Here is a 13,600-nt window from a genome sequence, read left to right as displayed (position 1 = left end):
AGGATATTCTTGTATAAAGGAGTCATTCTGGTCCACCACTTTCAAACTCCAGTCTGTACAGTCTATTGTTCCTTTGGTTTCTGACCTTACATTTACCGAGCGGACCATAACCTGGTCTTGTTATACATCACAAGCTCTTTCTCAGTGCGCTCCCGCTGTGTGTCTGGGTTTAGTATTGGGGCAGCTGTGGTAGAGCAGGTCGTCAACCAATCGGAAGGTCATTTGTTCGATCCCCGGCTGCTCCGGGTCACATGTCGATGTGTCCTTGAGCAAGACACTTAACCCCAAATTGCTCCCAAAGGCATAGCCATCGGTGTGTGAGTATTTAGATTAGATCCTGATGGTTAAAGTTGGCACCTCAGCAGCCTCTGCCATCAGTGTATGAATGTGTGTGTGAATGGGTGAATGCTGACATGTAGTGTGAAGCGCTTTGAGTGGTCGGAAAACTAGAAAAGCGCTATATAAATGTAAGTCCATTCACCATTTAGTAGATGTATGGGGATGATGTTACAGTCTATCTGGAAGTTGACCAATGTTTATCATCATCCCTGCAAAGAGTTGTTGGCCTTACTTGGTTTGACAACATTTGATTTGCATTTAGTAGCAAAATTATGTTCTTCTTGTCAAAAGCTGGACACTTGTTCTTGTTTCTCTCGTGTGTTTTACCACAAAAGTCTGTTTCAGTGTAGGAACTTCCTCTACTGTCTGTCCTTGCTGTGTTTGGTCGTTCTCCGTTGACAGCTAGCTCTACATATTTGCAGCCAAGTATCAGATTAGATCTTCTTTGAGTAATCTCTCCTTCATTGCAGGACTGTTTATTCCACACACAATTTGATATCTCTTATCAATGAGTTTTTAATGTTTCTGAAATTGCAACTACTGGCCAAGACGTTCAAATCTGTGACATATTTGTCTGGTTTTCTTCTAATCCTTGGTTCCACAAAAATAATTTGTACCTCTCAACAGTCTCGTTCACTTTTGGATTACAGTGTCCGTCAAACAGTGCCGTCATCGCTGTTCTCCTCGCTGACGCGCTGTCACTCATCAGAGTGTCCAGTAGCTCTCTTACACTCTCTCATGATAGTAAAAATGCTTTCTTCAAGGTAATGTCCATGTACAGTGTTAACTACCCCTTCCAACTCTTCCATGTCTTTGCAAGGCTGTTAGGGTCCAAAACCAGTAGGCCTATTGCCAGAGGTTTCAGTCCTTCAATCCTGGCATCAGCTATTTTCTCTTTAACCAATGTTCTGTTAGCCAGTCAACTCCTCAAAGCTAATCAGCTAGCTAAGATAAGATAAGATAATATATTCCTTTATTAGCTAGCAGCACTTGTCTCCATTTCATAGCAACTAAACTCTGCCACCACGTTTCATTGTTTTCCATTCTTACCAAACCATACAGAATGGACAATCAAAGCCTTGAACTTGCTTACTTGTGACTTCATTTTTTTCTTCACATTCAGCTCTAGCCAGTATTACTTGTGGTGGTGTCACACTCTTTTTCAATTGCTCCCCGCAATAACACAGCTGTATGTTTACGTTTAAAACTATGAAATGGTCTAAAAATTGTAGATTTGTGACATCACAAATGGACAGAAATCCTAACGGCTTGTTTCAAATGCACAATTTCTGAATATGTCCATTTCTCCGTGGTTTAAGCGTTTTAATAGTTTAACAGTATTTATATAGCACTTAAACATGATTTTAAATGTAAAACACCTGTAAATCTCACTTTTTACAATATGGGACCTTTAAAGTCAATGAGTTTTCATATTGTCACAGTACAGGCGATTGTAAAATCATCAACAATGAGGCCAATCCGCATCAGTGTTTATAACAGTCACAGGATTTATATAATATAACCTCTGTGAAATATTGGTTTCATTAGGCTGAGGTTGTGCTTATTCATCTACACGTATTTATTCAGATTTATTGTATAATTTATGGCATGCTGTGCAGATATGTGTGTGTGTGTGTGAACAGCCCGAGCAGATGTGGACGTTCACGCTCGGCCTAGTTGCACTGACATCATGGCACTAGCCCGTGTTTGTGCAGCTTGCCCTCTCAGTGAGCAGCTATATTGTGCAAACACTCCACCATCCCAGCCATGCTGCCACATTATGTGCCTGTTGAGACCTATTCTCCACCATGTGTTGATCAGTGAATGCTACAGCACGCAGCACGGAGGTGGGAGCACAATGAGTCGAGCAGATGATACACTGTGAACGGCACAAGAGCTCAAGGACTATTGGGCGGCATTCATAATGAGCACCATTTGTTTTTCAGCAAAAAAAACAACTCTCATTTATATCGCGTCTGCTTCGTGTCATTACAGTGAAGCGGCACTTGCAGTAATAAGCCCGTATTACAGCAGATTTCACAGTTTAAAGATGCACTCACCCGATACAAAATCATCACATGTGATGTTTCATAACTCAACACAGTTCACAGATTCGAGTTTGGAGACATCAATGCTGAGCTGAGAGGAAACTTTGGATGTGTGGGTGTTATAGCAAATCTTTAAAGGTCCCATATCGTGCTCATTTTCAGGTTCTTACTTGTATTTTGGGTTTCTAATAGAACATGTTTACATACTTTAATGTTTAAAAAAAACACGTTATTTTCCTCATGCGGTCTGCTTGAATATACCTGTATTCACCCTCTGTCTGAAACGCTCCGTTTTAGTACATTTCAATGGAATTGCGTTGCCAGGCAACAGCTTGGGTCCATGTTTACGTCCTGTCAGCTGATGTCATTCACATCCACTGCAACAGGAAATAAACTGGGACACATTTAGAATGTTTACGTTTAAAACCGTGAAATGGTTTAAATATTGTAGATTTGTGACATCACAATTGGACAGAAATCCTGACGGCTTGTTTCAAAAGCTCAGTTTCTGAATACTGTGTGTGTTTCTCTGTGGATTGAGCATTTTTTCGATGCATAACAATTAGCTCAGGTGTTAGAAATGGGGGGTGGGGGGGTTACACCTCTGGAAGATTATAGAGAGAGGAGATGATAGTGGCATCAGCAATGTGTGCAAAAACATAAAATGTCACAGAATGATGCATGTTTTTGGGATAAATATAGTACATACAGCATTTTTAGCTTTATAAAATGTTTAACTATGTTGTATGTATGGAGCTAGTTATCTAATATGATAAAAGAGGCTACATTTACAAAAGGATTAGACAGACTGAAATGTATATTTCACTCACTCCACCATCCCAGCAAAGATTTGCTTCATATAGTAGACCTACTAAAGTTGTTCAGCTGGGCATGTGGCAACTGTTGGATAATGTAAGAGTTTGTCCAAACATAATAAAATGAGATTATATTTCATTTAGTTTGCCAATAGCTTGATAATGTGAAGAACTTGGACTGGGTTTGCGACAGATGGAACAGGTGACATATGGACCTTTTTTGCAGGTTTATTTGGAAAGATAAAAAGTAAAACAAAAGGTAATGTTACAAATAGAACTTGTGCAAACACGCTTTAAAAACAGACGCGCGTACAGCTGGCGGCACCGTGAGGTGGTCGGCTTATTATTAATAAATAAATAAGTATTTCTGTGCTTAACAAGACATAACTGAGGAAAAACAGATAGTGTTTTTTCTTTCAAGTTAACATAAAATGGTCCAAGAAGGAATGCACAAGTTTCTGATTTGATACCACAGGAGATCCTTTCATAACTAGGTGATAAACATTTCAATTCCGTTGAAATGCACTAAAACGGAGCGTTTCAGACTGAGGGTGAATACAGATATATTCAGGCAGACAGCATGGAGGAAAATAAAGTTTTTTTTTAAACATTAAATCACGTAAACATGCTCTAGTAGAAACACAAAATACAAGTATGAACTTGAAAATGAGCACGATATGGGACCTTTAACCTTTAACGGGACGGGTTCGGCCCACGGGCTGCCAATTGAAACTAACTGTTACATGGACACTAGGTGAGGCTGTGAACTGTAACTGGAGATCTCCCAGTAGCTGCTGGTTTTAAGTCAACATGAAAAGCTTTGGAACCATCTAGAACAGGTAATACCTTTTGTCTGAAAGGACAAAGTGGATATACGCGTACAGGTTAACACCACCGCCTGCTGCCCATTCCTGTCCGACAGGTCAGAGCTATCTGACAAGATGGAGACGGAGTGGGCAGTGAGCTGCCAGTCAGAATGAGCAACACCTAAAACTAAATAGGCGTGTTTTTTTATGTTTCTAATGTTGCTGTTAGCTCAGCTTGTTTGCTGCTGTTCATCTGTATTTGGCAATCCACCAGCTGGCTGGGACATGTCTAATTACTGGAGCTGCATGTCCATCACTGCAGTAACTCACACCACCTGACGGAGAACAATATCTCTTTAGGCTGCATTGATTGTTTAGTCTCAATTCATTTGAAATCACATGAACGTAATTAACACCCAGCGCAGGTGAAACAGGTACTTACAGAATTTAATATTTCATAGTCATAGTGAGTGTTGGAGGTGTCTTTTTTCCCTGCTGATCTTCGAGTTCTGACTCAACTTTCTGCCCTTCAAAGTCAGACAAAACACTCCCACACTGATCCCGGACCAGAGCTGCCTTCATACAGCCCCTTTGTTCCAGGCTGGATCGTTGCCAGGGCCAAATGTTTGACAGTGGAGACCAGTTTTAGCAATAAGCTGCGATAACAGATGAGGTTACAGGGTCAGTTCACCCGAATAACAAAAAGAAAATAACGTATTAATCTTCTCCCTTCACTGGTATCTCTTCATGCAAATAGATTTCTGCCTCCGCATTAATACAGTGGAGTTGGATGGGATTTAGTTTATGGCACTCAAAGCATCACATAAATGCATGTACAAATTAAAACAATATCTCTTTTAAGTTTCTCTGTTACTGTAATTCAAAGAACAGACTATGGACAGTTTTTCATAGAGATTGTTTAGTGGTTGAAAGTAGTTCCAGTGTTGACAGATTGGTCTGGTTTCTGCCCAGTTGGGCTACTTTTGATTGGGCTGGTGGATGACTTTATGGGCTGCTTTTTTCAACATTTGGCGGGGTTTTATGAAAACAATATTCCCAAACAAGCTGTTTTATGGATAATGGAGTAAGTATGGAGGACCTATTTACCTTGACGTCAACATCATTGACATGGGAATTCATAGTCGGTTGTCTGACTTAACTCTTTGGGGGTTGCGATAGCCTATTTATCTAACATTTTATCTTTGGTTATTTGATTCAGATATGAAGCTTTGTATGCTGATGTGTTTTATATTGCACACATAATGGTTTTACACAGCAAGGTTAGGATTTGGGTTGTTTTTTTATTGAATTGGGCAGTTTTTAAAGGTCCCTTATCATGCTCATTTTCAGGTTCATACTTGTATTTCTATTAGAACAGGTTTACACACTGCAATGTTAAAAAAACAACTTTATTTTCCTCATGCGGTCTGCTTGAATATAGCTGTATTCACCCTCTGTCTGAAACACTCCGTTTTAATAAACATAAAATGTCACCGAATGATGCATGTTTTTGGAATACAGTGTAAATATAGCACACACAGCATTTTTAGCTTTATAAAATGTTTAACTATGTTGTATGTATGGAGCTGTAATGGATGCAAACACATACAAACATACAGATTTACAGCATCTATTCATCATCATGAACCTTTTTTTTGTATCTATCTTCCTCACCTGAAGTTTTTCTTTTTCTCTCTGCTATTGTTCAGCCTACTGTGTTCTTGGTGCAACATGTATACTTTTGCCACACGGATAATTGCAATTATCAAAAATAATCTCACTCAGCTGCACAACTTTTTTAGCGCGTTTGTGCTGTAATATCTTTTAGCGAATGGGTTCGTTGAGACGGGGCAGATATCGGTTGCAAGTGATGGTGCTGTCAGCGGCCGCAGTGCGTTCTTTGTGAATCTGCCCGTGACCGTACAGTTAATGAGAGTGTGTATCAGACCAGTGTGGCAGATTTGTTTGAGCTGGTGGAACCGTTTTGGTCCTGCCAGGCTGCTGTTGTGCTCCTTGTTAGTCAAAGACACTTCATCACACCACAGCCTGTTTCAGCACACGATCAATTTGTTCCCTCTTGTTTTTCCTCACACAGCACCACGAACCTTTTTCATCTATTTTTAAGAAAGAGATTTTTTTTTTGGCTCTTCTTTTTCATTTTAAATCTTTCCCCTTATTCTACTTTTCTCCTCAACACTAGGGGCAAACACGCAAGGCGCAGATTTCAACAGTAATGATGGTGGCGGTGATGAAGGTATTTCTCTTTTTTCCCCCCTTTTTGACCAACAAAATAAAAGCCTGACACCTGTGCATGACAGCAAACCTGCAGACATTTTTTTTTAGTCCGTTTCTTTTGACCCCACTTCCTCCCCTCTCTTCTTTTTTTTGTATCAACCTCTTTCCTCTTTGGAGTCATGTAGATCAGAGGATCTGAGGAGAGAGGTCACCTCTAAACAGGAAGGAGGCCCCAGTAATCCTTTACTCACCTGTCGTTGCCAATTCAAAATGTGATTTGAACTCAACTCTGCATGTTATTTTGCCTCCGCTGATGAATTAATATTTTAAAGCGATCATGTCCCTCTCCTCCCTCTCTACATTCTTTTTTTCTTCTTCCATTGCTCGGTGAAGCATGAACACTAACCCATGTTGTTTTGACAGTGGAAATTTGTTCATCGGTGGCTCGAGAAAAAAACAACCCTGCCACGTTTTTTTACTGTCTTCTATTAACACCTCGCTCCTCTGCATGACAATAACCATATAGTGCAGTGTATTCTCTGTTGGGTAATCTGTGGGGATTGGCACATGACTGGAGGTGAAACAGCCGACAGGAGGCGCTTCAGTTAAAGGGCACCGTTTGTCTTCAGGGCGGGGAGAAACATGCAAATGCCAGAAAAAAAGCGGTGACATTTTGTGAATAACATGGGCAGTTGTTCAGTTTTTACGGATGTTGCTCCAGAGAGTGATATTTGACATAATCCTCACCGTGCATTCTTCTACATGAGTTAGCTTTAGCCAGGCTGCTCTGTGAGCCGGGGGCCGGTCTTAAAACTGAGCGGGGTTGAATGGATTGTTCACGGATTTATAGCATCAATGTACCTGGATGAAGGGGGTTTATTTCTGGTTAACATGCAGCTTTTTTTCAGACTAATCGTACAAAAATATGTGTCCAAATCAAACCTACATATATTAAATCATTGGCTCGCTAAATTAAGTCCTCCTCAAGATGGATATACACCAATCAGCCATAACATTAAGACCACTGACAGGTGACGTGAATAACATAAATTATCTCATTACAATGGCACCTGGCAGTGGGTGGGGGGATATATTAAACAGCAAGTGAACATTTAGAATTTTGAACTTTGTGTTGGAAGCAGAAAAAAATGGGCCAGCGTAAGAATGTGAGCTACTTTGACAGGGGCCAAATAGTGCTGGCTAGACAACTCGGTCAGAGCATCTCCAGAACTGCAGCTCTTGTGGGATGTTCCCGGTCTGCAGTGGTCAGGACTTACCAAAAGTGCTCCAAGTGTAACAGGGATGCCTTTAGGACCCTGGAGAGTGAGGGAAGATTATTTATGGACACTGGTAGCGAGCGCGCTCTCTCTCTCTCTACTACCGATCCTGCCGACAACGCCAATTATGTAGTATTGAAAATTGTATTTAAGACTGTAACTATCAATTTCCAATCTAGTTCACCTCATCACTCCCCAGGGTCTTAAAGGCATCCCTGTTACACAAGGAAGGAAAACTGTTGAACCGGCGACAGGGTCAGACCCGAGGCTCATTGATGCACGTGGGGAGCGAAGGCTGGCCCGTGTTGACCCATCCAGTAGAAGAGCTACTGGAGCTCAAACTGCTGAAAAAGTTAATGCTGGTTCCGATAGAAAGGTGTCTGTACACACAGTGCATCGCAGTTTGTTGCGTATGGGGACCAGTCAGGGTGCCCGTGCTCGGTGTAAGCTCTGCAGCCAGTAATGCTCCTTGTGTAATATTTAATATTAGAATGAAATCGGGAGATAATCCAATTAAAACCCAGCTCAGTTTCTTTTTCACAATAAAAGTTCATTGCAGGTAATTTTATGTAATTCAATTTCATAATTAATATTTCATAATGCCAATTTTCATCATCCCCAAAAAAACAATGACCTGAATGACAAAGGGTCGCTACTGGGAAACTAACAAAAATAAACTGCACACAGAAATAATAATAAAAGGGTCTCCCGGGTTCTAAAAGGAGACTGAGGGAATATAACTCCTCACAGCTGCCCACTAAATCTACCAGAAATGACAAATGGGGCACAAAAAGAGAAGTAGAGGCTGGCTAAAGATGTGCACACTCAAAATCAAAACCCCACAAAACAAACCCAGAGAGCCAACTGAAGGTGTTGACCCCCTGCAGACACACAACCAACTGTGCAGCCAACCTGCTTATAAAGCCTCCCAGCCAGGCTGATTATCAACAGCTGAGGGTGATCACAGGTAATGAGCAAGGAGAGAGAGAAACCTGCAGCCGATTAATTTAATTAAATTTGTTCAAAATGTAACTTAAAGGGAGATTTGTCCAGTATTTAATACTCCTATCCACATGGGAGTGGACAAATATGCTGCTTTATGTAAATATGTATATATATTCACACTATCTTGAGGTCAAAGGTCCATGGACCCCTTTTAAAATGGCCATGACAGTTTTTCCTCGCCAAAATTTTAGCGCAGGTTTGGAGCGTTATTTGCAACAAACCTTGCATGGTTGGTACCAATGGATTCTTTAGATTTTTTAGTTTCATTTGATACCAGTATCTTAACTCTAGCTTTAAAAACTGAGCCGCTGCAGCCTCCGAAATATCATTTGTGTTAAGGCGTTATTAATCTTTGACAGCCCTAATCCAAATGCATTCTCACCTGGCACAAAGTCGGTGTAGGAACACACTGGTTTATATTTAATAAGTGCATCAGATTGCGCTGTGTTTTTACCTGCGTAGGAGATCTACCAGTGAGTGATGAGCTGGTGTAGATACAGGTGGACTAAAAGTGTGCAAGCTGATGGCTGGTCATTACAAATATTCATGCTTGAAGCAACGATGGGAGATATGATGAAGTGATAGATAAAGTGCTACAAGGTTGTTTAATTAACTACGTTCATGCAATTTGCAAGAGAACATTTCACATGGAAGATTCTCTGCCTCTGAAGAGCTAATAGCACCGGTTGATTAACAATTAAAGCTGTGATGGGGAAAATAAATGAACAGCTTTCATTTATTGAACTTCTATAATGTATAATATATTGAATAAGCGGAATATAGCAGCAACCAAAGAAGGAACAGGAAGTTGTGGTTTTGTGTTCATTAAACTTGACGTTCAATGAAGGATGAGTTTATAATGTACATTTGGCTGAATCTACCTCAGTGTTCTCTTGAGCTGTATCAGCTGTATTCAGCATTGCAGTGATAGGTCTAAAGGTTTGTCTAACGTAGTGAGCAAAAATACACTTTCATTTCCAGGTGAACTACATGTTTCTTACTTCATATTACCATGCAGCATCACCTTATCATGTGTGATATCAGATAAATCCTCCTCTGAGCTGCATCACCTGCAGAACGCTGCTGTGTAATGAGCTGCTGCTGCGGTAGATCAGGTGCTAATTACATGCAAATTGTGAGCACAAATTGAATGAAAGGCGCAGTGCAAATTTGCCATGCACTATTACATATGTAAATCTGGCCCTGGGTGTTTTTTTTGCCGCGGTTCCGTTGCATAAATTGGTGCCAATAAAGGATCAGTCTGGTGTTATTGTATATTATATTTATTGTCAATTAATCCTATGGAAAGACTTTCTGACCTCCCTACTGTCTGTGTCTCACAGCTCCAAGCCCATTGTTTCCTATACTGAAGACGTGAATCTTTAAAAGCTAACTATTATTTTTAAAGTCTCGGTAATTTTCTAAAACAGCTGGTCACTGTAGTTTTTTTTGCAAATACTACTCAAATAAAATGAAATAGAGCATTTGTTGGGGACTATTTTCAGTGGCGGATTAATCCACATCTGGTGCGCTTACTTGGCTTATACTGAAAAGTACACAGAAAAGTCTAAGTATATTTGGCTCAGTACTATAAGCAGCAGAAAACACAGCAGAAACGCTGCAGAAACACAGAAGAAACGCTGCAGAAACACAGAAGAAACACTGCAAAAACGCAGCAGTAACGCAGCAGAAATGCTGCAAAAACACACCAGAAACTAAGCAGAAACATAGCAGAAACATATCAGAAACGCTGCAGAAACACAGCAGAACGCAGCAGAAACATAGCAGAAACGCATCAGAAACGCTGCAGAAACACAGCAGAAACGCAGCAGAAACATAGCAGAAACGCAGCAGAAACATAGCAGAAATGCTGCAGAAACGCTGCAGAAACATAGCAGAAACGCAGCAGGTCTGAACATCCGACGCGTCAATCACGCAGCCGCCACGCACTCCTGACGTGCCCAGTCTGTCCCGGGCGTAGGGCTCCTCCAGAGTCACAGAACTTATTATGCAACTGTTTTCACAGACTGAATTTGGTGAAAGTGCCCCTTTAACCCTAGAGGTTGGTGGCTTGTTGCTTTGCTCCTCCTGCCCTCTTCCTGTTAAGGACATGTCCTCCTGTCCTTAAAGCAAGACACTGAACCCCAGAATGCTCCCAGTGTATGTGTATGTAAAATGTATGTCACTTTGGTTTAATTGTGTAAATGAAATGATACACTAATGTTTAAAAATTCTCCTCAGAGACTTCCTTATGTGAGCCAAATGTTCCTCTTCACATGAGAGCGTTCCCCAAATTGGTTTCATGAAGTGATACCTCTTATTTTCTTCTTAAGGAAACTGTAATTTATTTAGTCTTGCTCCGTAGCAACGATCTTCTAAAAGCTTGCATTTCCTCTGAGGTTTCATCACGCAGCCGAGGAAACACCATCATATATTGGGTTTGCACCTAACAGATGTATAGTTTACATCCACTTAGAAGGGCCGGATCTTTGGGAGACGGTGATGCGTTGTTAAAATAGATTAAAAGCACACCATCTGCCCACAGCTGCTGTGGAGAAAAGACAATATCCACTTTGGAATCGCAGGAGGAAACTCAATGCCTTTGATTATGTAGCAGACGTGTTCCTACTCAGACATGACTCAGGTAACGGAGATAAAGATAGAAGCAAAGGAACAGTATGAACCTTTCATGTTCTGCTGAATCTACAGGGAAAAAGGCAAACACTTGTAAAATAAGATTTCTATATGGTGAGAGGTCTGGATAAAGAGCGTCTTCAGGCACCACTTGGCTTGACTGTGTTTTCAGGGGAGCACGCAGGATCGATGCACTCTGACTGTTTGAACATCTGCAGTGGCAATGAATTACTCCTGTGGATCCCCTGTGGTTCCTGCTATACCTCAGCGGCGGCTGCTGCTGCAGAGAAACCTTGCAGCACTGCAGACAACCTCAGACCTTATGTGCTCGACTCTCCCACAGCACTTCTTCTGAAAGTTTGCTCAAAACTGTTAGATGAGCTTTTGTTAGAAGTGCTTGTCTTAAAGGGGACGTATCTTTTTCACTTTCTGGTTCATACTTGTGTTTTAGGTGTCTACTAGAACATGTTCACATGCTTTAATGTACAAAAAACACATCATTTTTTTGTCAACTTCACAGAGGTTAGCGGCTTTTCTACTGGTGACTGTACAGTTGTGACATCACAACATTACAGAAGTCCTGACAGGTCATTTAAAGGCTTAGTTTGTGAATACGGGCTGTGCACATTTCTCTATGCATTAAGCATTTTAATACTTGCACAATATTTATAGCACCCGCTTTATAATAAAACAAGACAAGGGGATCTCTCTTTCTACAATATGGGAACTTTAAGTGTACTATGTCTATCAAATGCACCCTCAATTATAATTATGTCGAGGGCATCATTAGAACTGCTTTTGAGATTTCATTGTAATTACATTCCTCCTTTTGACCTTGCTGAAAGAACATTGTGAGATCAAATCACAGGGAGTGTATCTTAAATCTGATAAATGGCCATAGGCTACATGATATAACATACACTGGTCAGCCATAACATTAAGACCACTGACAAGTGAAGTGAATAACAATGATTATCTCGTTACAATGGCACCTGGCAGTTGGGGAGGATATATTAGACACCAAGTGAACATTTTGAACTTTGTGTTGGAAGCAGAAAAAAATGGGCCAGCGTAAGGATGCGAGCGACTTTGACGAGGGCCAAATAGTGCTGGCTAATGACTGGGTCAGAGCATCTCCAGAACCGTAGCTCTTGTTGAATGTTCCCGGTCTGCTGTGGTCAGGACCTACCAAAAGTGGTTCAAGTGTAACAGGGGTGCCTTTAGGACCCTGGGAAGTGAGGTAAGATTATTTAGGGACACCGGTAGTGAGCGCTCTCTCTCTCTCTACTACCGATCCTGCCGACACCGCCAATTATTATACGGGTCAGGGCTGTTTTGGCGGCAAAAGGGGGGACCTACTCAATATTAGGCAGGTGGTCATAATGTTATGGCAGAAATGGTGTATATCCATTGTATAGCTGTCATTTTATTGGTAATAATACGGTCCAAGTTGGACATTCTGCAGAGATCCCTTACACTATTCATATTGTATATGCGGCACTATATACTTAAGAATGCTTATAAGGTATGCACATATTGAACACATACCTCAAATACACATTTTTTATGTCACATATACTGTAGTATATTATGCAATATGGACAGTATTTTAAATGCATGAACAGTATGCTACATATTAGCAAATACAGTTTATAATATATGTTTATAAATGGCCATATTTGTGATTTTACTGTTTTCAGTGGTTGTTTCGCTGTTCCTGACAGGTTTGTGTTTGGCCAAATAATGCCTCTGTGTGACGGTGGAGAGAGTAGGCTGTCAGTAGACGTGTATCGAACAGGAAGTAGGTTGCTGAGGTTGTGGCAGTGATAGTGGTGACACACGGGGGGGGGGGGGGACACACACTTTACATCGCCTCCATTAACCGCCATTTGTATTCGTCCAGCTAACAGTAGGAAACGCTGAAAGCTATGGAAAAATTCAGATAGACCCCCTCGAACAAGCTCAATAGCATCCTCCTTCCTCCCCCCCTCCACCCCTCCGCCCATATAAAGATGAGTAATGTGTGCGACGCCGCGCAGCCAGCGGAGGAATATATTATCCCCCCGGCCCGGGTGGCAGTGATGAATGTCCGGGACGAACTCGCTGCACAGTCACCCAGGCGGCACCGCGGGGCCCCTGAGAGAGAGACCGCGGAGTGAGAGACACGCGAGAAGAGGGACAGACAGAAGAGCACTCGGAGCAGTTTGATTTCTTCAGTTTTAAGTGCACTCCACGCTGACAGGATTGGGACACGGTGCCCCGAGACCACCCTCTCCTTTCCCCGGCCATAAAGCACGACTCCATCTCTCTGTTTGATCAAAGTGCCCCCCCCTCCTCTCTCTCACTCCTGACTTCTGACTCCATCGCTGCACTACACCAAAAGAGATGGGTAGTAACAGTCAATTTGCCTGTTTGTTTGATGGAGAGCCAGCCGAATAGTT

At 41.5% G+C, this 13,600-nt stretch overlaps 1 protein-coding gene across 3 annotated transcripts in view; it reads left to right on the top strand.

Moving 5' to 3' along the window:
• Positions 1–13,600, top strand: part of nlgn4xa (neuroligin 4 X-linked a) — a 95,972-nt gene that overhangs the window by 24,402 nt on the left and 57,970 nt on the right. For 2 of the 3 annotated variants that reach the window (XM_074627818.1, XM_074627819.1), the window contains exon 3: positions 6,209–6,262. The exons of the other annotated variant lie outside the window; for it this stretch is intronic. In XM_074627818.1, the coding sequence (XP_074483919.1) occupies positions 6,209–6,262 (54 nt within the window). The remainder of the gene's footprint in view (positions 1–6,208; positions 6,263–13,600) is intronic. 3 annotated transcript variants of the gene reach the window in all.

This window comes from Sebastes fasciatus, chromosome 24, assembly GCF_043250625.1.
Source record: "Sebastes fasciatus isolate fSebFas1 chromosome 24, fSebFas1.pri, whole genome shotgun sequence".
Taxonomy (NCBI): domain Eukaryota; kingdom Metazoa; phylum Chordata; class Actinopteri; order Perciformes; family Sebastidae; genus Sebastes; species Sebastes fasciatus.
This window is presented reverse-complemented; position numbering and strand designations above follow the sequence as displayed.